Below are 24,602 nucleotides of genomic sequence, written 5' to 3' on the forward strand. Positions count from 1 at the left end.
TCTGTCTTTATAGAACAGGAGGCAAGCCACCACCGGCCATGGCGGTCGCACTGGCGGAGTTGCCCACGCCGGAACCCTGTGGGTCTGCTCCAGTGCAAAATAGAGCGATAGGCCTTCCTCCGCCACCTCTGTGCGTGGTCAGTTTTCGAGGTAAGCCAACATACCGTTCCCCTTCACTTTTTCGGGCAGGACCCTTATGTTATTATGCCTTGCCCTGTTTTTGGCATCAGCCCGTTTTTCCAGCACCTGGACTCTCTTTTCGATGGTTGTGAAGTTATGGGTTGACACCTGGACTTGGGGCTTCAGGCCCCCAACCTCCTCCTCCACTGTTGTGACTCGTTCCGCAAGTTTCCTGTGGTCTGCCCGGAGGAGGCTCAGGTCCTCTCTAAGAGTGTTGATTTTGGTCTCTACTGCGGCCCGTGAGGTGTCAATGGCCTGCAGTATATCATGAAGCAAAATTTCATCCTGGGGTGTGGCCCTGTCGCCGCCGGCCCCCAGCAGCGCTCGCGATTCCCCGCTGCCTCCGCCCGTTGACTCCTGGCACTCCGCCTTCCGTTTTATGGTGACTCTCCCCATCACGGATTCAGGATAGTCCCACCGCGGCTCTGGGTGTCCCAACGTACCACAGTTACTGATGTGCAGGGCTCCTCTGCTCTCCTGCGCAACGATATTGACGAGGACCACCCCTGCCGCGCAAAGTCACTCACCCGCTTGCCCTCATTCTGCTCCCCTGGTGGGTTTCAGTATCTAGGCAACCCACTGTGGTGGCCCGCTTTGCCTCTTCCACACAGGTAATCTTTGGAGGTCCCCTCGCAGGTGGCATCGCTACCACTCCCTGCAGCACTCGCGATCCTGGCCCCTCGCACTTGCAATGTGTTCCTATGTTGGCCTCCTCACTTGGCCCGGGTTCCTGTCGCCTAACCACTGGGGCAGTCCTTCTTCCCACTTATTCGCCGGCCAGGCCCACTGCCTCTGACCGAGGATCTCAGAATCCCGCTATTCCGGCACACACCGACCCTCGCAGGCTCCACTCCCCGCATGCAGACACCTCACGACCTTACCGCTGCTCTCCCTCTCAGCATTCACCTCAGGTCCCTGCCAACTCCTCCTGCCTCGCCGGGGCGCCGCTCTCTGTTAGCGGCCGCTCCTAGCCGCTCCTCGGCCCAGGGTCCCTCTGCTGCTGCTCCTCCAGTATCAGGGCCATGGATCGTCTCAGTGTGCAGTGACCCCTGGCAACAGCCGCACCTCAACTCAGGGCCACAGCTGCTGCACCTCCGCTCAGCTTGTCATGTATCCGGGTCCCATATCACCCCAGTGGGCAGCGACCCTGGGCAGCGGGCCTCAGCTACAGCCCCCTGCGGGCTTTTGCAGCAATTCCAGGTGGGGGCCCTCTCAGTGCCTGTAGTCCCGGTCACGCCTACCTTCAGGATACAGGCACAATTTTATCAGCCTTCGTCTCCTCCCAGTCTCCTCGCCAGCTGGGTTCACTGTTCCTTGCCACCGATTTGCGGGTCCAGCCCTGCCTGTGTTACCGTAGTCCGCTTCGTCGTCCCGGGGATCTTCGCTTGCTCTTGACGCCGCAGAGAGACCCCAGTGGCCTTCTCCGTCGAGTGTCAGATCAGGGGAGTCATCTTAGCTCTCCCTGCATCGCCTCCGATTGTCACGGTGTTCAGGAGAGGAAGCCTGTTTTCCCCTAACTTGCCACTGTCTACCGATTCCCCAGTCCTTGAGCCGTCCAGGGGTGGGTTATTTCCGACAGGGCCCAACTTTAGCGGGCAGGATGGGCTGTAATTGGGGATCCCTTCTCTATCGGTGCTCGGACAAGCCCTTCCCCTTCCCCCACCCAGTGGGTAGCATTGATGATCCAATTGACGAGGGGTACCAGATTGCACCTACAGGTTGATGGTGTGTAGTCTTTTTCCCTAGTAAATGCATTTAGAGGTGCTAGCGAGCAGTATCAAAGGTGATGGTGCTGTTATTCCCTTCTAACTAGGTATTAAGGAACTAGGGCTGTGATGGAAAGTTCGCCTCCTAAGCATTTTTGGTTCTCCGGGTAGAATTGGACGAATAGCCAAGGCATAGTTCAAAGCACATGGAATGGGGTTTTTCTATGTATAGGTCCATCACAATACATGGGTAAAAGAAAGTCCTCAGCTGAATCCACAATTCTGAAAAGCTCAAACATATCACTCTAAAAGTGCAATTATTAGAAGTTTGAAAGTGTTCAACAACGTCTGTAAACATATTCATAGGGTGATTGCTTACTGAGAGTGATTGCAATGCTTTAAAATGGAGGATTACAATCCACTCACCAAAACTTAAATATTTTGTTGCAAAGTTGCTAAATATTACTGTTCTTGACCACAGTGCTCATGAACACTGAAAGTAAGCAGAAACAAACCAAACATAATAGCAAATGCAAATATATTTTACCTGGAACCTACTAAGTAAAGTAAAAGTGTCCCAGATGTATAACGAACTCTTGGTTTTATTGTTAATCATGTATGGATCCTAACATGGGAATATTTTCTTAATCTGGGGGCTTCAGTTCATTGGCTTCTAGCTCAGCTGGAAATCAGCCTCATTGATGAAGGGACAGATTGTAGCTTGACCCAGAAGAGGAGATGCATGCCCAGAGGAAAACAAGGCACGCCTCAGACTGTGCAGTTCTCCCCACCCAGGAGCTGATAAGCAGACAGTGTGCAGAGTCACCAAAAAGACAGCAGAGTCCTTTGAAGAATTAAAAAACACACAGCCACGCAACTGTGCAGGTAAGATCGGTGGGCCGTGTGTGTGTGTGGGGGGATTTCGTCAGACGACGCAGAGGTAAGTTTAATTATTTATTTAATTTTTCCTTGTGGACGTCTGTCAAATCCCCCCCCAATCTGGCCCCACCATACTTACCTGCATGGGCCATGGCTGAGAGCCACAATTACTTGCAGACAGAGTCTTCTCACCTAACAGGGTCACATGGCTCACCTGCACTTCTAGAAGTAGTTTCTTCATCAGGCCTTCTCTGGAGATCAGTAGAGATGGCTTCAAGGTGCTGTGTCTGCTTCTCTGGACTCGGAGGTTGCTGATAGCTCTCATGCAGGCAAGGTCTGGAGCGGTGTGACCAGCCAAGAGGAAATTGGTAACACCCATTCCCAGATTCTGGAAGTGCGAACGGGAAAGGGCCTCCAAAATCTCAATCCAAGGGGTGTTGAAAAGTTGAATGGAATTCCTAGTTTATGTGTTCAAATTCAAGAAGTGAGACAACAACCCACGGGCAATCAGAGCAAGTGAATTCTACAAATTCAAACGGTCCAGATTGTCGGGCAGAGGAGGAATTTACTTCCCCAGAGAGGTTCCTGTAAAGGACCTCTTCCAACAATGCATTGCAACAGAACAATGCTTGCATGCAGAGATGGGCCTTGTGTGTTCCCTACAAGCAGCTCTAGAACTAAGACCTAGCACATGAAAAAAATAGAGAGGGCAACACCCCTCCTCACTCTTGCAGCTATACATTTTACAAAAAGAAAAATTGCAGATAGGTGTGTGAGCCCTAATGACAGATGCACAACGGATGCACCATAAGTTTTCACAACACGTTTACCACGCATACACAATCGATGTTGCAAAATCACACGTGTATACAGTTTGCAAGCATCCCAAACTCCCAAAGGAAATTGAGTGAACAGGGACCTCATTCGCCAAAAGCTTCTGGACCTACAGAGGGTTAGCTGGTTGCAGGTACCAGACCTCCAAAGATAAAATATGCAGAACCAGGCGTCTCTTCGGCAATATTGACCAAAGGGGCTACTCCCTCGAGTCTACAGAACGAGAAGGTCGATGTATGTCTCCCTTCTCAAGCCACACGGAAAGATTGAACGAGAGAAGAACACATTTGCAGTTTGAGGGGTCATTTTGGATCACCCCAACCAATATATTACCCAAAAAAGACAGGATGATTTCAAGGACAAAGGAAAAATGGCAAGAATGGGGCAAAAACATACATTGTCAAGGACTTGCATTTTTTGAGAAGTGCTGTTTGTAAGGATATCACCGTTTTAGACTTCATGAGGTCTCTGTTGTTGCTGCTATACATGTTTGTGTGTTCATTGCAGATGTCACCTGTCATCCATACAGTCACTATGAGAGCTGTGTGAGTGTTTGCCAGCCCCGCTGTGCTGCCATTCGGCTTAAAAGTGACTGCAACCATTACTGTGTGGAAGGCTGTCAGTGTGATCCGGGCTATGTGCTGAATGGCAAAAGCTGCATCCTCCCCCATAACTGCGGCTGTTATGCTGATGGTAAATACTATGAGGTAAGGAAATTCCTTTCTGCTCTCTTCTCTCTCACTTCCATCCTTTCCTTCCTGTCTTTATTTCACTCATCTAGCCATCCATTCTTGCATCCATCCATCAATCCACTCACCTCTATCCAACCAAAGTACCTACGAACCTACCTACCTACCTTCCTTCTTCCCTTCCCTTTCTTTCCCTTCCCTTCTTAACTCCTTTTTTCAGTCCCATCATACCTTCACTCTAACTTCCATGTTATTTTCCATCACGTACCTCCAACTGCTGTCTTTCTTTCCTCATCTCTTGCAATATCTATATTTCTTTTAACTCTTTTGGTTCCATCTCCCATCCCTTCTCTGCCTTCCTCACCAGTATTAATTTGTATTTTGTCTGTCAAATAAAACCATTTACAACTAATCCTTTCAGAAAAAGAATGAAACGTACATATCAAGATTAAAGTTACCAGTAACCCCTGACACATAGAACTGGCTCTTGCACATGGAGAGATCTAATCCATATTTTAAAGAATGGAAATATGGCTAGAACCCCATGTCAAATATTTTTATTGTGGACACAACCTTTTTTTTAGTTTGGAATTTACTTTTGGTAAATCATAGAGTTATGGTGTTATAATTCAATAGGCTTGAATGAACTAAACCAAGACTACAAATCCCAGAATTCCTTATTATACTGAATGAAAGCTCAAGCTATGAAACCGAACGTCCTTGTGGTATGGGGCCCTACGTAAAACTTAATAATAGCAAAATATAAAATATAAATAAAATCCTCTTCCATGCCCGTCCAGCAATTGGATGAATGCATTCTTGACTCAAGACGTTACTTGCCATCCTTCCTAAAAAAAAGTAACTGTTCCAGTTTAATAGCCCATCTGTTCTCCCCACCCCGGTTTTTATGAATCATTCTATTTGGGATCTAAAGCAGTGTTGTGCACGGCACATGCCTGGTCGTATGCGGCTGTCAGTGGTTGGTTGTTCCCTGATATTACAATCTCTGACGGGGGTTAGGAGCATGCAGCTGCTATGTACCTCATTCTAGTGCTCCATTAATCCTACCGCCCCCAGTGCCATCATAAAATGCAGTATTTAACCCGAAGACCTTTGGGGAGATATCCTGGTTAAATAAGGGGCAAAAGCATGTGAGACAGAAACCGGCTAGCAGCAAGGACAGGGAGCAAGAGTGCTCGGGTGGAATACCAGGCAGAGATCAGCTCACCTTGTAAAGGAACCCTAAGAATATATACCTCATTCGGATTTCCATTCATTGAAAGGTCGGTCATAAAAGGCATATGAATTAATAAGGGTTGAACTTATTTTCAGTGCACATCTAAAACAAGGCAAAATCTAGATGATCACCGTTTTGGGGACGGGTGTTTGCTCAATCTTATTAGAATGGATTTTGGGACAAATTTTACTTGTTGCAAAATATAAATCAGCCGTCATATTTTCACCAAAACCTATCACACGGGAAAAGTAATGAACATGAATTGATTTGTCACAAAAAAGAAACTGATTTCTCATGAATAAAGTCTCGAAATAACGAGTTGTTTTTTTTACAAAAAAACTGTCAGTTTGCCACACTGAAATACATTAAAAAAACTGAGCTGCAAATGCTCATCCCTATGGCAAATTTTCACCAGGACAAAAAAGAATTTTGGGGGTTTGCAAACAAATTTGCCATATGGGAAAAATTCATATTACTCTACATGCTAAATTTTAGTGGCGTAACTAATTTGGGGGATAGGGGGGGGGGGGGGGGGGGGGAATTAGCAGTTTTTCTAATGTAGCAAAAAAAAAAATCGTACCTTCACTGAGCATTTTAATAGTCTTTATGCTTTAATTGGTAGCCAAAACAGCTGTTCTGGAACAGTGACTGCACCCGCCGTTGCCGCTGCTTTGGGAGGAACCTAATTCAGTGTGATCCACGTCAATGCAAGTCCGATGAGGAGTGCGCCTTGAGGAACGGTGTTCGCGGATGCTTCAGCAAGAAAAGCTCGTATTGCATTGCGGCTGGCGGTGGGGTGTTTCGCACCTTCGATGGGGCTTTCCTCAGGTTTCCCGCCAACTGTGCCTTTGTGCTATCTACAATTTGCCAGAAACTGCCAGATGTTTCTTTCCAGCTCATCATCAATTTTGACAAATGGTCATCTCCAAACCTGACTGTTATATCGCCAGTATATTTTTACATTAACGAAGAGCAGATTCTCATCAATGATCGCCACACAGTGAAGGTACCACACTTGGGTGTAGGACCAGGGATATTTTCTCTCCCTTCCTCGGTCAGCTCTCCTACCATTCCTCTCTTGTTTCCCTGCCTTTTTTCCACCTTTCCATTCTCCCAGGTTTCTTTCCAGCTGTTTGCCTCTTAAAATATCCCACTCACACGTTTTTGATCCCAATTCAACTGGCTATGGGCTTCTTTTAGAGTTGGGTGGTCACAAAAAAAATTCAGGTTGGGATGAATTGGTAAATCTGCAGTCAGAGGATTCTCCAGTTGTGTTGATTACTCTGCCAGAATTAGCTCCAAAAGATGGACAATTTAGGGCAGCCTTTCCCAAACTGTGGACATCAACTCACTGCTGGGTAGCAAGCTCAGTAGATAGATATGTTTATTGTACAGTTAATTAAAATCATTATAAAAAAATAGTTGAACATAGTTTATAAGCAATAAAACATTAGTTTAAAATAAGCTTATGACCTCAATTAAAAAGCGCACATTAAGATCACGGAGCGGATCCCCTCCCCCAACCTTGATGATCCGTAGTGTTGTTTCTTCATTTTTATTAGTTGATGTAAACAGCAGCTCGTGAGACCCTGTAAGGAAAACGTGCTGCATTTAAAAAAAATAAACTGCTTTATTTAAAACGCATTTACAGACATAGTGATCTCCTGATCCCAGCAGGTCACCATCCCTGGGAGTGATAGCCAATCCCAATGGGTTCGCAAATTGCACCTGCTTCATGAATATTCATGAGGCAGGCAATTTGAGACCCCATTAGGAATAGCAAACAGTGTCTGAGACACTATTGTAAATTCCATTTGCGAGTTGCAAAGCAACACAATTTGCGACTTGCAAATTGGAAGGGTCGTACATCTGGCCCTAAATTCTTTATTTATCTTGTCACATTTTCTGCGCTTCAAAAACAGATATCAAATGTCAGGATATGACTTTTGAAAATGTGTGGCTTATGTTTTTTAACATGTGGAAAGGTGTTTAAAAACTCCACTCACTTTGCAGTCAGATAGAGAATATTAAAGTGAATTATGTGGCAATCTTCTTGGGTCACAGAGTGTGAAAGGAAAAACTGTAGGATGTCAGTTTTTGTAACACACAGAAAAATGTCAGTACCTGTAAACTAACTGTAAACATTCACTAGTTAGGAAGGCAAAAATGAAGCACTTTTTTAATACTTCGGAAGTGTGATGGAAGCAAAGATTTTAATAGGATCAAAACAAATCACAACACTTTCCTTTACATTCCGCACATAATGTATGTACAATATAGTTTTATCAGTAAAACTGTATGTCTGTGCAAATTAAGTGGCCATTTCAATCAAAAAGTGCCATCTGTAAATGACAGAGCGCTGCCAGAGGATGCTTTAGTTACATTGAAAAAAATACCAACAAGATGTCCATCAAAGATAGATAGGTCCAACCTATTAGAAATCTCTGATGATATTCTCTCAATTGATTTATTAACCCCTTGACCGCGGTGCAAATTCCGCCGCAGTGCTGGCGAAAAAGAGTGGGCAGAGTTCGAACGGCCCCCGGCCGTCCTCCGCACACGCCCACTGTGGCGCGTGCAAGGGGTTAAGCTTACTTTCCAAATAAGTTTCCTGCAAACCTTCAATTGCCTCCATACTGGTATTTATTCCAAAATACATAAACGTAGCTAACTACTGAAAAGTTGTTTTCGAACTCGAACTGGAACACTCACACACCTAAATGACCTGATGAGTTTCAATCAATCAATCAGTGACATTTATAAAGCGCGCTACATACCCGTAGGGTCTCAAGGCGCTGGGGGGGGGGGAGGGGGGGTGCCGCTACTGCTCGAACACTGCTCGAGTTTCACCTCAAAACATTCTAGGTTTGAAAATAGACACATGGTCTCCAATATACAGCAAACCCAAACAGCAAAAACTCACAAACCAAACTAAAATGGCTTTTCCCAGATGACCAAAAGAATGGTGTCTCAAAGCAATCGAAACGCTCTAGCACTCTAGTCATTTCCAAAATGGCCGATCACCATATGGGGCGATGGAGTGATGCGACATATGACAATACATCAGACTCCGCAACCATTGAAGACAGACTCCAAATGCGAGCACGTGCTGCGTCCACTACCTAGAGAATCAATTACCAACCATGATGAGTCTTACAAAATATAATTGTTTCCTACAACAGAATAACTTGCTGTAAATTTAAGCTGCCTGAAAATTCGTACAATATTCCTACAAAACACTGAACAATACTCGTACATTTTCGCAATTTCACACAACCAGCACAAAGTTATGACAATCACCTAATTCATTTCAAACATGCCGAACATACAACCAACATACAGCAAACATTAAATACATTTCATGTACTCTCGAGATGCTCATACACTACTTAACTGAGTGAGAAGCTCCAATGAAAGAAAGCAAAGGGTTGGTTACCCCCAGTTTTTGTTGGCTTTGGAATGTTCTTGAGATCTGTGTTCTTTGAGGTTGAAAGAGGCTGCTGTGAGTGGTGGCAATAAAGTGATTGATGCATGATATTCCTTCCGGGTCTTGATACAAAATGAATCACTTATTGCTTCGTCCACAAATAGGATCATTTTCCAGTACCACTCAACTCCAAATTAGACCTTCCCTCTTTTCTTCTGAGACTGAGTGCGTTTTCTGTTTTCATTTTGATGCCATTATCCCTTTCACTAATGTAAAATGTTGATTCATGCGTGTGGTATTTGCTCTCTGTTCATACCTCAAACTCTTAAGCCATTCTCCCAATCCTTGCGTATTGCAGGTCAATGGCACCCAGGTAACAATCCCCTTCGTGACCGGGCTGTCAACAAAAATTTATAGCAGTGAGGGGTTCCTGGTGATTGACACAAGTCCCGACATCCAGATCCACTACAATGGCTACAACGTGATCAAAATCAGCATCAGCGAGCGACTCCAGAATAAGGTGTGCGGCCTGTGTGGGAACTTCAATGGCGACTTGACTGACGACTATGTGACGTTGCGAGGAAAGCCTGTAGTAAGCAGCGTGGTGCTGGCACAAAGCTGGAAGACCAATGGCATGCAGAAAAGGTACCATAGCTGCTAGATTCTTCTCTATTTATTCCAGGAATCTAGAATGTTGAAGTACTTGATGATCATGATTCATGATTAAGTTGACAAGCTAGCTGAATGGACAAGTTCCAGAAGGGTCAATCTGTGTGACTGCCAGTGCAGCCCACTAGAGGATAGGTTTTTAATACCAGTGTCTTTTTATCTGTGTGGAAAATGTGACAATGACAAATAAGAGAGTATAGCAAGCACTGCATCCTGCAGGGGGATCTCGAAAATCCAACTTTAAAACTAGGCACCTTCGTTTACTTTTTTGTTGATTTCAATAATGTGCAGATCTAGCTGGAGCTATAATTTTCTCAGACACCCATGATTTATTTGGTCGAATATTGAAACACGATTAAAGTAACGTGTTCTAGTGCCAAGGTTAGTAACATGAATGACAGATCATGCCCTCCCACTCCCATTTTCTTCTTGGAACACATGACCACGACCACCCATAATTAAACAGAAAAAATATAAAGAAGATTATAAAGATATTCTCAAAGTTTAGGAGTAATGGATCAAAAGCTCCGTCATGATAAATTCATCCCAAAAAGCGTTACAGTATTACAATAAAATCATTGTATCACAAATTCAAAAGCCAGCACAGATTTGCATGTTGGAATGAGTTTTCCTACTCTTTACTGAGGACCATAAAAATGAAGCCAGAGAGGAACATACAAAGGGATCTGCTAACTGTTGGATAAAATACAAGGTTACCTGGCATTGTCTAAAATTGTGTCTGCGCAGTAGGGGTAAAATGAATCTTTTCCTCTGGGTATTATAAAATCTGCAGAAAAATAAAATATGTAAATTTGCTTGGGGCTACGACCTATCACAGGGACATGGTGGCAAATCTGTTACTGAGTACACCTTGCTCGAATAGCCAAACAATAACAGAATATAATTTAATGTGAACCTCACTAGAATAAAACGGTGCTGGAGGTTCGATACTGTGACTAAATGAGAATGAAAATCCTGTGCTATAGGAGGGATCATAAAATATACCACCGCTGTGAGTTTTGAGTGATTCGCCGCCTCCCTTCTCTCTCTCTCCACCTTTGCAAGAAAGATTTCATTAATTCTGGACTTTGAAATAAGGGCCCAATTGTGAGGGTTCTCATTGAGTTCCAACAGGTCCACTGACCTCAATGATTTTTAACATACTGTAACCACCCTATATTGTGAGTAAAATCCAATTACTGGCAGTCCCTACTAATACTCTCTTCCCCAAATTGAGTGACACAGTAAAATGGGTGCTAGGAAGATTATGTTTGTTATATATGGTGCTCTAAGTTCAACGTGGAAATTAAAACTCGAACAGGTACTGGCGAGAGCTAACAACCTTTCATAAACACCACCCTCTTTACGTTGTAGGGTATCAGTTGACACCATGCCCCTAGCCCAGACCCTGGCCCCATAAGTGGCTGCAGACATTACTTTAGCATAGTATATTTTTTGAATTTCTGTAGTGTCATTTGCTGGTTCGCGTATGTGTTGTTATTTAATTACACTTTGCTTTCAGGAGTTGTAATTTATTGGTATATATTAGAGGTGGACAAATCTGCTGTAATTCTCTCTAGCATAATTACACATAATTATGGCAGAATTACTTGCAATTATGCATAATTATCTGAGAAGCATTATCAAGCTATTAGCACTATTTTCTTGCATCCAAATCTTGCATCCAAAATGGGCCAGAGGATACATTTTGCACTAAGAACAGTAAATGCTACAGTACACAAACAGCAGTACCCAGCATCTTTTCGCTCTCTCTTAGATTGTTGTTTCTGTTTTCATGTGGTAAAATATTGCCCCTAATTTCTCAAATTGGCGTAATTGTGTAACTTTGGTAAATTCCCATCATAAGAGTAATGCGCATTACTTAAGTCACTCTGATTGCTATGGTGTAATTAAAAGTTTGCCCAAGCCTATTATAAATATTGTGATGTCATAAGTATTGCATTTCATACAAGTTATGGTTCTGCATGGCCTTTGTATGAGTTATGGATTGAGGTCCTAACCATGACCTGTGAATTTTAGTGCTAGAACTAAAGCTTACCATAACTTTACTTTACCTTTGGTTCTTTTCAGCAAGGCTTTATGACTGTGTACAACATGCTATCTTCTCTGTGCCCAACAAACCATAAGCAGCCAGACTGCGCTGTGAATGGCTTTGGGCTTGTCATAGTGGGGACTGGCCACATGGAATGGCCTGTAATCAGGCTCCGTACCCAAACCCCTCGGCTGCCAACACCCATTGTGCATAGCCTTTGACAGTGCATAGCTAGGGGTGTGTTGCAATGCTTGGTCTTTGGTCAGACCTGGAGCACAACCCTAAACAGAAGGACAAGCCCCGCTGCACTTGGACATCAATCACAAGGAGCAGAGATGGCCGTAGGGCTCCACTGTGTCACGGGTGGACATCACCTGCTATGCACAGCCTTGTCCTTTAGCCATGCGCATTGGGGTTTGGTAGTAGAGATTTGATTGTGGCCAGACCCTGATCCCAACCTGCTGCCCTTGGCCTACACCTGCATGTGAGTAACAAGAGACTGAGCAAGACGGAGTAGAATGCAGTCAATACATTATAAGATACTGGGTGTAATACATTGGGTTACTGTTGGGGGAGGAGGGGTGAAACCCTACTCAAGCAGCAGCCACAATTCTTGTCAGGGTGAAACTCAAGCAAACCCCAAATTAACCGGTCCTTAACCCTTTGATAGCTTGGCTTAACTTAGAGGCAATGCGTAACATATTTATGCAGCACTTCAAACAGTAATACAGTGAAAACAAGACCAAGAAAAATCCTACAAGAATTTAGAACCATAGAATAAAATGTAATACACTATTTGAGACCAAAGTGCAATCAGTAGAACTGGAGACAAGCCATTTTAAAGATTTGAGTGAAAACAGTGCTTAGAAGCACAAAGTGCCATCTGTGGTTATCTGGTACGTGCTGGTCCGGGGAAAAGTAAAACTTTCAGGCTGTCCGCAATGCAGAATGGGCCCGATAAAGGGACCAATTTAGGCCCATTGAACAAAGTACCTTATCTCCTGGTTGTGTAGTGTTGTGAGATCCCATGTCGAGGATGTGAAGCACAGAGGTGGTTCAGACGATCTTCAGGTGGTGATGCGAGATCCATTGTCATCGTTGAGGATGCCATCAACATAGGCTTGTGATGCAAAGTCCTGCATTGGGAAGCATCGCGCAGCAGCAGTTCTAAAAAGCTGTGGGCTGCAATGCGAGGTACTGCATCAGGGATGTGTCACACAGGGACGGGTCCGGAGCAGGGCTGCAAGGAGATGCATTGTGCTGTATAGGTTCTGCCAAAGAAACCACAGCTGGGCTAGAAGAGCATCTTCAGACCTATTTCCAAGGGTCCGGGACTGGGGTGGCACCACTTGGGGACCAAGACTCACAGCAAGCAAAGTGCAGGTTGGTGTTCATGCTGGTTGCACTCTATTCTGTCCATGAGGCTCTGATCAGGAAATCAACCAACCAGCTCTTGGAGTCATTCTGCTGGTCCTGGGTTCAAGATAAAGGCCTAGTCTTTTGCACTCAGGCAGTAGGGCAGCAGAGTAGCACAGCAACACAGCTGTCCTTCAGAGTCTTCCACAGGTCCAGAGGTGTACTGAAGATTTGGGTCAGAATGTCCAATCTTTATACCCAGTGCCTGCCAGCTCTGAAGTAGAAGAAGGTTCTGGATAAGCTGGGCAGAAGAACAAAACACACACTTCGGAAACCCTATCTGCTTAGTAGCTAGGGCTTGTATATCCTGTAGGGCTCTGTTTACCTGCTCATTTGTCAGTAAAGGAAGCAATTAGAAGGGTGCTGTATCCGAACTGCATATACATCTTTTGGGTCAAATAGAGGCTCGATTTCATCTAAAAACTGCTCCAAGCTATAAGTTACCTTGATATTATGAAAAGAGTAATCTGGGTGCCATAAGAAGAGAATGCCAACAGTTGATCCATTTTGTATGGCAGGAACCTCCTCTTCAGCAGGGTTTTACTAACTGTTAGTGTGTCCTCCGGTTCTGTCCACAGATCCATACACCCTACCTTTTGTCCAAAGTATCTTTTATATATTTTATCCAAGGTAAGTTTATAGACCTTGGAATCCCTAGCACTTCTTTAAGGCACCTCGATCGGAGTGCAGTTCTGGTCGAGGCCCAGATCCGTCCCCAGAAAAGTGTGGGTCTAATCACTTCCCCCTCATTAACTAACTCCTAGGTCAAATCTAAGTAGCGGTAATAGTGTTCTATTGGGTACTCCCAGTAGCTTGTGTAGGAAGCGGCTCTCACTAACTAACAAAATAAAAATATCCTTATGCTTCCATAGCTCAACCCCATACAAAGCAGCTCCTAGTGCCTGCATGTTATACATCTGGATTGCTGGATAAATTGGACTGAAATGTGAGTTATTTTGCACTCTTAGGAACACCTGACTAGGTTGAGTTAATTTAAGCCTTCTCTTCTCGATATGGCATCTCCAATCAAAGTATTTAATGAGGGTTAGTCCCAGGCAGTCAAAAACATGAACATGGTCAAAGGGTACACTACCTAGCTTAGGATTGGCATGAGTGGAGTAACCAAGATTTAAAATCAAAGATTTTGTTTTGCCTACATTTCTCTCAAGACCTCTCTGGGTGCTAAATCTCTCAAAGCTACATTGAATATTGTGTAACCAATCAGAATTTTAGATATTAGGATGGTATCATCCGTAACATCAATGATATAATCTTGGTACTGGGCAGCCTTGGCACATCTCCATCACAATTATTCAAGAAGGAAATCAAATCATTTACGGACAGAGAGAAAAGGGTGGAGGCAAGGGCACAGCCTTGCCTTACCCCCTAATCCACATGGAAGGGGTCCATTAGTTTGGCTGATAATCTACTGCAGACTTGTGTACAATTATTGCTGTGAAATCTGATTAATAAATTCAACAGGTCAGTAGGGATACTGTCTTGCTTCGCCTTTCAGATAATACAGAATCTCCCACACAGTGGCTCAAAACACGGCGAAGAAGGAGACATAACAACAAAACCTTTAGAAAAGGGTTTTATTTTACAGAATGCAAAGACTCTCTTTTTAGAATAAGGCTTGGGGTTTTTATTTATGCAATGCTCTCTAACAGAAAGGCTTTCCCAGATGCCAAATGCACAACATTCAAAAACACATAGATATATATATATATATTTATATGCAAGCAATAATAACACACTTGGTAAATGCAACAGTTAAATGCATGAATAATACAAATGAATAAATAAGCAGCAAATAATACGAGATAAAACTCAAGCAAATATTATCGGACGTCCTGCAAGAGATATGCACTAGATACATTAAGTTATTACTTTAGATGTGCACTCTGACTCAGTTACACATCACAAAGAAAACACCTCAAATGATCAAAGCCTCTGGCCACACATCACAATGGCAATAATTAAAACTCAAACACCTCAAATGACTACAGCCACTAGAACCACGCAGAACAATTTCAATAATCAAAACTTAACATTTCACCTGGTGCAAACACTGCATCTTAGCCCACTCCTGACCGGGGGGCTCAAACAGCCGTCGATAAGAGCCTCAGCAACCAGAGTTCCGCTGTACCGAAGTAGACGTGCCTGTCCCCATTCAGATTCCAAAATCCCGGTTTCTAAGTCCACAACCCTCAGCTTTAAAAGGTTCGAGAGTCTTCCTCCCCACGCCAAAGGAATCTTACTGGAACTGGCCAGCTTCCAAGCAAGCATTCCATGGCAGGAAGGAGTTCCCACGCCCCCCTTACATTCTCGCATGTTTCAGCCGTTACCTTCACGAAGCTCACAAAAGCCCTCCAGGGTACATTAAACAATCTCTCACAAAAACAATCCTCGATCGTGAATAACCCAAAAAACTTGCAAGCGTGACTGTGCACACAGAAAAAGCTCAAGCCAGGCAGAGTCAGATTTCAGGATAACATGAGGCTATGTCAAAGCCAATAGTAAGAACTTCATAATACTTATCAATGTACAACACAGTGCTTAAAGCATCACATACTTCATCTCTCAATGTAAAACACCGTGCATATTTGTGCACCACTGCTCATAACACTGCACTTTGAAACCAAAAAGTACATTCCTCTCTCTCCCTCATGCTTTCAAATGCACATCCCAAACGTTCTGGTCTTGGCAAGGCTGTTGTACTCTGTGACCGCTCCCACTAAAAAACTGCAAGATTACAAGAAAGAAATTATTAAGAGAACCAAAGCATATGCAGGACGTTGTACATTCAGGCTAGGATAAAATAACACACCAAAATCAATTAAAATATTGGTAGTCAAAAGTCATCACAGGGTGTCAGACCACAAAAGTGCCTCTAGCACTACAGACAACCAAATCTGCCAGAACCTGCCAAATTCGTTTTTCACTACTGTGAGGCCTACTCTTCTAACAGGTTAACATTGGAAATTCCTTAATACACTTTTAAGTTGTAATTGCTGATTAGAAGGAGTAGCTGTATCATTATTTATATCCTTGGAATCGTACTGATAAATCATCTTTACTGGTGAAGTTGGATTGACCATTACTATTTTAGGAATGCAACTTTTAGAAAGTGGACAGTTCTCTGCTCTTATTGCTCTGTTTATCTGTAGCCTGTCTCCAATGCATGTCTGGGGTGGATGACAGTTTCACTTTATGCATTCTCTCTAGGCAGCAAAAAACACAGGGAGGTTAGGTGTGTCTTAGCACTGATCTGCATTCTGATAGCTCTCCCTGGGCAGGAAGGGAGGGAGGGTCTGATACTTGCAACTGAATAGGCAATGCCCTTGCCCACACAACACCCTACCCCACTGATAGTCTGGAGAAAGAGCTGGGAAGAAAGGACCTTTGTGTACTTCAAAGACCCTTCTTTGAAGTCACCTCCACTACACAGGCACAACTTGGTATCAGTGCTAGATTTTTGACCCCACCAAGACAGAACACTACTGGATTTGTAAAGAACTCTGCCAGGAAGACAGACTGATGTGCTGTTACATGGACTGCCAACTGCTCTGGAAGAACTGCTTGTCTGCTCTGCTCTGCTGTGCTGCCTGTTGCCTGCTACTTGCTCCCTTTGCCCTGCAAAGGAAAGAACAAGACCCATCTCACTTGAACCCAGAGTGACTCCAATGGATTGCTGGCTTGCCCCCTTTTCTGAAGTATCTGGGCCATCCAAGATTTCCTGCAACACTGCACAGTACCTGCACTCTGCCATCTGTGAGTCCTGCCCTGGCCAGTGGTGCCAATGCAATCCTGGGCCCTTGAAAGTGAGCTTTTCTGTGCTGACTAAGCATAATCCACACATCGACAACTTTTCATCGATGGGAACTGACGAATCTCTTTCGACATAGTTGCTGCTCAATGAAATCAATCCGATGTACTGCGTGGCTGGATGATGAAGGACTGCGTGGCTCGACAATGATGCATCACCTGCATCACAAAGTGGTTTGTCAACAAATTCTTGCTGTCTGCATGGATTGGAACCAACGCATCACCAACGATGCATCGCAACTTTGACGTTGATGCTTCATCCATCTAAGGTACTTTTTCAGCAGGATCTGTGTAACCCCCTGTATCTGGCCTGTGCTCTATCGTGGTTGTTCTGAACTTTGGATTTACCCCGGTCTAGTGCAACCAGATGTTACTGGTTGGTACTTTATGGCTGTAAGCTCTATCTTTAGAATAATATCTAAACTTTGGTTCTACCTATGGGATGTTTGACGTTTTGGTCTTGTTTACTCATAAAAATATAATCCTTTTTTCTAAACCTGCATGGAGTATTTCTGTGGTGCTTTCATTCTGTTACTATGTTTGTGTGTGTGTATTGCACGACTACTTAACACATTGCCTTTTTAGATAAGCATGACTGCTCTGTGATAAGCTACCGGAGAGTGAGCACAGGTTATCTTTTAATGCTTATCTAGATTACCCTGACTAGAGTGGTGGTCCCTACTTGGAAAGGGGGCATACCTCTGCCAAGTAGAGACCCCATTTCTAATATGCCACTTTTAGAAATTTGCAAAAGGATCAAATGATGGACAAAATGCTGAACAATGCAAACCTTCACTCCCAGTCGCAAAGATCTCGGTTTAATCCATTGTTCTTGTGCTCACCACGCCACCCCTGTTTGGACCCAGCCATATGCCAATCAGTCTTGACCCTGTTCCTCATGGGAACAATTCCGGCTGAACTGCAAAGCCAGGTCCTTACTGCACTGGAATCAAGCATCCTGGGACCTGGTTTCGGGGCATCACCCCTCATCAGCTAGGCTAGCTTGAATCCAATGGCACAGTTAGCACGACAACCATGTCTGAGCATACCTTTACCACTTAGGGTGACAAATGCAAAAGGAACAAATGATGGACGGAATGCCGAACAATACAAACATTCACCCCCTGTCACAAAGAACTGGGTTTAATCCATGGTTCTTTTGCTCACCACGCCACCCCAGTTTGGACCCAGCCATATGCAAATCAGTCTTGACCCTGTTCCTCATGGGAACAGTCCAGCCCGAACTGCCAGGTTGGAGCAAGACCTTCCCACTTGGGATGAAACATGCAAAAGGAACAAATGATGGACCAAACCAGGTCCCAGGAAGCTTGTTTCTGGTCCAGGGAGGACCTGGCTTGGCAGTTCGGGCTGGACTGTTTCCATGAGGAACAGGACCAAGACTGATTTGGATATGGCTGGGTCCAAACTGGGGGGCTTGGTGAGCAAAAGAACAATGGATTACACCTAGATCTTTGTGACTGGGGGTGAATGTTTGCATTGTTTAGCATTCCATCCATCATTGGTTCCTTTTGCATTTGTCGCCCTAAATGGGAAGGGTATGCCCAGATGTGGGTCTCGTGCTAACTGGGCCACTGGATTCAAGCTAGCCTGTCTGATATGGGGTGAGGCCCGAAACCAGTCCCAGGATGCTTGTTTCTGGTCCAGGAAGAACCAGCCTTATCAGTACATGCTGGACTGTTCTCATGCGGAATAGGGTCAAGACTGATTTGCATATGGCTGGATCCAAACTGGGGTGACATGGTCAGAAAAAAGAACGATGGATTAAACCCAAATCTTTGTGACTGAGGGTGAATGTTTGCATTGTTCAGCATTCCCCCCATCATTTGTTCCTTTTGCATTTGTCGCCCTTAGTGGGAAGGGTATTCCCAGACGTGTGTCCTTTGCTCACTGCGCCTCTGGATTCAAGCTAGCCTGGCTGATGAGGAGTGATGCCCTGAAATCAGTCCCAGGATGCTTGTTTCTGGTCCAGGGAGGAACTGGCTTGGTAGTTTGGGCTGGACTGTTCTCATGAGGAACACGGTCAAGACTGATTTGCATATGGCTAGGTCCAAACTGGGGTGGCATGTTGAGCTAAAGAACAATGGATTAAACCAGATCTTTGTGACAGTGGATGAATGTTTGCTTTGTTCAGCCCTCTCTTCATCATTTGTTCCTTTTGCATTTGTTGCCCTAAGTAGGAAGGGTGTACCCAGACGTGCTCATTGCGCCACAGGATTCAAGCTATCCTGGCTGATGAGAGGTGATGCCCCGAAAACAGTCCCAGGATGCTTGTTTCTGGTCCAGGGAGGACCTGGCGTGGCCGTTCGGGCTGACTATTCCAATGAGGAACAGGGTCAAGACTGACTTGTATATGGCTGTGTCCAAACTGGGGCGGTGTGGTGAGCAAAAGAATGATGGATTCAACCCATATCTTTGTGACTGGGGATGAATGTTTGCATTGTTCAGCATTCTGACCATCATTTGTTCCTTTTGCAGTTTTAGAAATTTGGCATTTTCTTGCTCTAACTACTTGTGACTTTCTTCCAGTGTACTGGCTCACAAGACTGTGAATGGCTCTGCTGTTGGGGTTTGTGTATTCCTCAGTTGCTGGGTGGCAGAGCTGTGCCCTACTCCACTTGCACTTCACAGGGCTTGCCTCCAGCACACACAAAAGAACCTAACACAAGTCTTTTATCATCCCAGACTTCTTTGAACCTTGACAGGGCAATATGAGAGTGTTCCAGAACCAGATTGGGTGGTAAGACAGGGTGTTACCCCACACACAAAGGTTGGCACACAGTATAATTATTGGCTCCTCTGAGCAGCTCTTTAGTACACTTTTGGACCCATTAATATTACAGCAGAAGGACTGCCCTGCTGCTACTAGACGGCTGCCCAGATGCTTCAGAACTGTCTCGCTCGCTGAGAAGGCAAACTGGATCTGCTCCTTTAATCACAGCCTAACCTGAATGACTCAAAGGGTCAATTGCCTTACCTCCTGTCTGAGCAAAAGGGACATAACAAGCTGAAGAGGCCTCCCTGCAACTGACCATCTGACCTGCTGCACTGGACCTACTTGGACCTATAACTTGATTTGCCTGAGTTCTCCTGGCCTCTGCTTATCCCCAAAAGGTGCAGCCCCATGTCCTCCATCATTGACTGGCATCAGTTGAGCTACTCCTGAGAAGAAAGATGAAACCCTGAAGTTTTGGGTTACTCGCAATGGCAAATGGGCCCATCCATGCCGAGAGCCTGCCATCTGAAATTGATGCCAATGCAAAGTTCCAGGGAGTCCAACTCTTCACGTTATAGAGACCACCAGCTGAAACCGGCAACGCAAGTTCTGCACTCAGAGCTACAGCTCTATCAGCCCGCAGTGAGCGTCACTGTGAAAATACAGCAATGACTGTCCATGATGCCCAACAGACTGTTCACGCAACTGCAATAAAAGCCTGCATCAACCAGCCTGCTTTTTCCATCATAGAGACCACCATCCGTGATGCTCTCCCTGCTCCTCAAGACCTCCTCCACTGTGAATGGAGCTCTTTGCACTATACTTTGAAAAGATAACTTTTTGACTTTCCTCCAGTCCAGCATGTCCAGATGACCATGAGTGGTGTTTTGTGCTTTTAGGTGCTATATTTATTTAAAATTTCAAAACTGAATATCGCTGATTCTACTGATTGGATTTGTGCTTTTCCGGTATCCTCACATGTATTGCAATTTACTCTATTTTCCTAAATTGGTTCGGGATTTTTCTTGTGTTGCACTTTACTGTATTACTGTTTGTGTGCTGAATTTACACATTGCTTCTAAGTTAAGTCAGACTGCTTTCGTGGTACGCTTCCAGAGGGTTAAACATAGGTTAATTTAGTGACTTTTGTGATGCACCCTAATAAGGATTATGGTTGTTGCCTGTGTGAGTCTTTCACTTGCTTGCTGCAGCGAGGTCCGTTTTGTTTGGGCTAATTTAAACTAGAAATTGAAATTGTGTCAGGAATACTGTGGGAATTTTTTTAATTGTGATATACTGTGTTTTTAGATTCACTTACCGAATCGCGTGGGGCAATAATAACCGATCGCCTGCACTGCCTGACACCCTCCTAGCAGCCTTAGCCAATCAGATAGAACGGGGCGGAGCTCAGAGGCGGGGTCACACCTCAAAAGGAGGAAGTACGCGAGGGGCCAGCCACTACTCGCTTGCTGCCGCGCAGTCCGTTTTGTTTGGGATAATTTAAACTAGAAATTAAAATTGTGTCAGGAATACTGTGGGAATATTTTTAATTGTGATATACTGTGTTTTTAGATTCACTTACCGAATTGCGTGGGGCATTAATAATCGATCGCCTACACTGCCTGACACCCTCCTAGCGGCCTTAGCCAATCAGATAGAGCGGGGCAGAGCTCAGAGGCGGGGTCAGACCTCAAAAGGAGGAAGTACGCTAGGGGCCAGCCACTACTTGCTTGCTGCCGCGCTGTCCGTTTTGTTTGGGCTAATTTAAACTAGAAATTAAAATTGTGTCAGGAATACTGTGAGAATATTTTTAATTGTGATATACTATGTTTTTAGATTCACTTACCGAATCACGTGGGGCATTAATAACCGATCGCCTACACTGCCTGACACCCTCCTAGCAGCCTTAGCCAATCAGATAGAGCGGGCAGAGCTCAGAGGCGGGGTCAGTACACGTATATATGTGCACAGGCACGCGGGAGCGCAGCGGACGCGTGCAGCGAGCGCGCCGGCGGCGCGCCGACGGCGATCCAAAGGTAACCCCGTCTGCGCCCGTCCGCGCCTGCCCGGGCCCACGGGCCACAAACCCTGATCAAACTACGGTTTATTGCTCAGAAGAACTTAGATCCCTTGAGCAATATAAATTCGGGCTTCCATCGGACACCATGGACCGGATTAGGATGCATGGTATCTCGCACGATAAGGCAGTTTACCCTGCTCCTTTCCCGCAAACCACGAAGCCACCTATAAAACCAAAGTCGACTTCCCTTCGGGTTATGTATCTCAATACCCGCTCGATGGTGAGGCATCAACTAGTTATCTTCTTGTTGTTGACGTCAGCGAAACCAGGCATCCTGCTGCTTTCCGAGACGTGGCTCACTCCCGATTCCACCCCTGACATTCTAGCTGCTCTTCCTGCTGACCATTACATTCTTTCAGTCAATAGGCCTGCAGGGAAGGCGGGAGGGGGAGTTGCTGCCATTATAAACAAACGCCATAAGTTTAACAAATTGAACTCATTGATCCTCCCCGAGGTTGAGAATATGGTTATCAACTTCGATACAAACTCAGGGTCTCTGGCACTAGTACTTATGTATCGCCCTCCCCAGCCCATGCCCTCTTTTCCCCTCTCTCTCAGCGAACAGATAGCTAATCTTGCAATGAACCATGCTAGAGTTATGCTCATTGGTGATTTGAATTACTGGTTTAACGACGTAGGTGGAGGGACCCAGTCGGCAGAACTATCTGAAACACTTTTCAACTTAAACTTGGTCCAACATATCTCGGTCCCCACACACATAAAAGGCCATATCCTGGATCAATTATGGTCGTATAATGTCGAACTGTCACCTCCGCTCATCTCTCTGTGTATTTGGTCGTATCACCACTTAATTGAATTCACAGCTACTTTCAATGGTAGGGCTAAGCCATCGAAGGTCGTAGGAGGCATGACCAGAAATTGGAAATCGCTTTCCACCCAGGATTTTATGGCTACTTTATCCAGCTCCCTTCCCTTTGCGGATATTAATATTAATGTCGACTCCATGGAAAAGGGCATCTCTAACTGGCTATTAGCTGCTAGTGACATCCATGCCCCCTTATCAACTTTCCCCGGGCGACACAGGCCGAAGCCCACAAATGGTTCACGGTGGGCTTGAAAGCACAAAAACTACTCCTACGCCAGTCAGAAAGGAAGTGGAGGCGCAGCTATGCCACTGACGAAAGACTACTTTATCTGACTGCTCGCAGGGTCTACAAGATTGCCTTATTGGCTGCAAAGACCTCTTATTTTTCCACAAAGGTACTCACTGCTCCTAACAAATCTAGAGAAATCTTTAGGATTGTTAATGCCCTCAGTAGCGATGACAGAATTATTCCCTGTTTGGTTTCTTCACAAGAGCGGTGTAATGCACTGAACAGCTTCTTTGTGGAGAAAATTGAGACCATCAGGGCCAGTATACCCTTTGCTGCCCAGGAGGAACCCCCTGGGGCCAACCCCTGATAATCCATTTGTTTTAGATCAACTCATGGAAATTGACTCTGTTACCCTATTTGAACTAATGTCTCAAGTCAAGTCGGGCTCTCCTAATGACTGCTGTCCCCCTACTATTTTGAGGGAAGTCTTCTCGACCTTACCGCACAGTCTACTACCCCTTCTCAATGAATCTCTGAGTAAAGGGGAAGTGCCTTATGCTTTTAAAAAGGCCATGTTAGTCCCCCTGCTCAAGAAACCTGGAGCAGACTCTTCCGTCTCTGCTAACTACCGCCCGATCTCACTCCTCCCCTATCTTTCTAAGATATTGGAGGCCCATGTGGCCAGATGCTTGTCTAAGTTCATTGAAAATTCCAACTACCTAGAACCAAACCAAGCTGGCTTCCGGCCCGCCCACTCTACAGAATCGGTAATTCTGGCAGTGATGGACACACTAAGAGCCAATGCCGACAAGGGTATCCCGCAGGCACTTGTACTGTTAGACCTGTCGGCAGCATTCAACACGGTCAACCACAACATCCTAATGCACCGTGTCGAACAAGCCGGGATTCGGGGAACAGCCTATGGGTGGATAGAATCCTTTTTGACAGGTAGAACGCAGGCGGTATATCTTAGGAACTACATGGCCCCTAATCTGACTACCCCATGTGGAGTTCCTCAGGGCTCATCCCTATCCCCACTGTTGTTTAATCTGTACATCCGCCCCCTGATTCATTCACTCAAGGATTGGAACGCAATTGTATTCAACTATGCTGATGACCTTCAGTTGGTTTTCAAGCTGGACTCCCAAAACGCAGCTGCCGAATTCCAAGACACAATGCTGCATATTCAAGGATGGATGGACCAGAACCAACTAAAACTTAACCCCGGGAAAACCGAATTGGTGTTGCCTGGGAAGAGTTTCATTAGCTGGGGACCTCATTTTTGGCCGGGCGTTTTAGGCCCCCCTCCCGTTCCGTCCCCATCAGTGAAAAGTCTGGGAGTAACCATAGACTCTGACCTCTCTTTGAGGGGCCATGTGGGTACGGTCATTTCTTCCTCTCTGTTCCAACTACGCAAAATAAGAAAGATCGCCTATCTGTTATCTCATCAAGCTCTGATCCAGGTGGTGATTGCGCTGGTACTCTCCTGCCTTGATTTTTCCAATTCTTTGTACATTGGCCTTCCTCTTGGTCTGGTAAACCGCCTACAAATAATTCAGAACCAGGCGGCGAGATTGATTTATAAGCAGCCAAGATGGCAGTCTGCCAGGATGTTACTGCACACCTTACATTGGTTACCGATGGCGCAATGCTCCGCATTCAAATTGGGCTGTATAATTTTTAAGGCTTTGCACTGCACCACTCCTAGATTTCTCAACAGGCTAATCTCGAGACATGTCCCTACTCGCAATCTTCATTCTGCCCATCTTCATCTTCTGTCCATCCCATCTATCAAATTAAAACGCCTAGTTGGGC

At 45.1% G+C, this 24,602-nt stretch overlaps 1 protein-coding gene across 1 annotated transcript in view; it reads left to right on the forward strand.

Annotated features, from left to right (window-relative positions):
* TECTA (tectorin alpha) overlaps positions 1 to 24,602 on the forward strand; it is a 293,627-nt gene that overhangs the window by 231,402 nt on the left and 37,623 nt on the right. The window contains exons 11-13 of the mRNA XM_086954233.1: positions 4,107 to 4,306; positions 6,148 to 6,531; positions 9,311 to 9,597. Coding sequence (XP_086810359.1) covers positions 4,107 to 4,306; positions 6,148 to 6,531; positions 9,311 to 9,597 — 871 coding nt within the window. The remainder of the gene's footprint in view (positions 1 to 4,106; positions 4,307 to 6,147; positions 6,532 to 9,310; positions 9,598 to 24,602) is intronic.

This window comes from Lissotriton vulgaris, chromosome 2_1 (genome assembly GCF_964263255.1).
Source record: "Lissotriton vulgaris chromosome 2_1, aLisVul1.2, whole genome shotgun sequence".
Classification (NCBI taxonomy): domain Eukaryota; kingdom Metazoa; phylum Chordata; class Amphibia; order Caudata; family Salamandridae; genus Lissotriton; species Lissotriton vulgaris.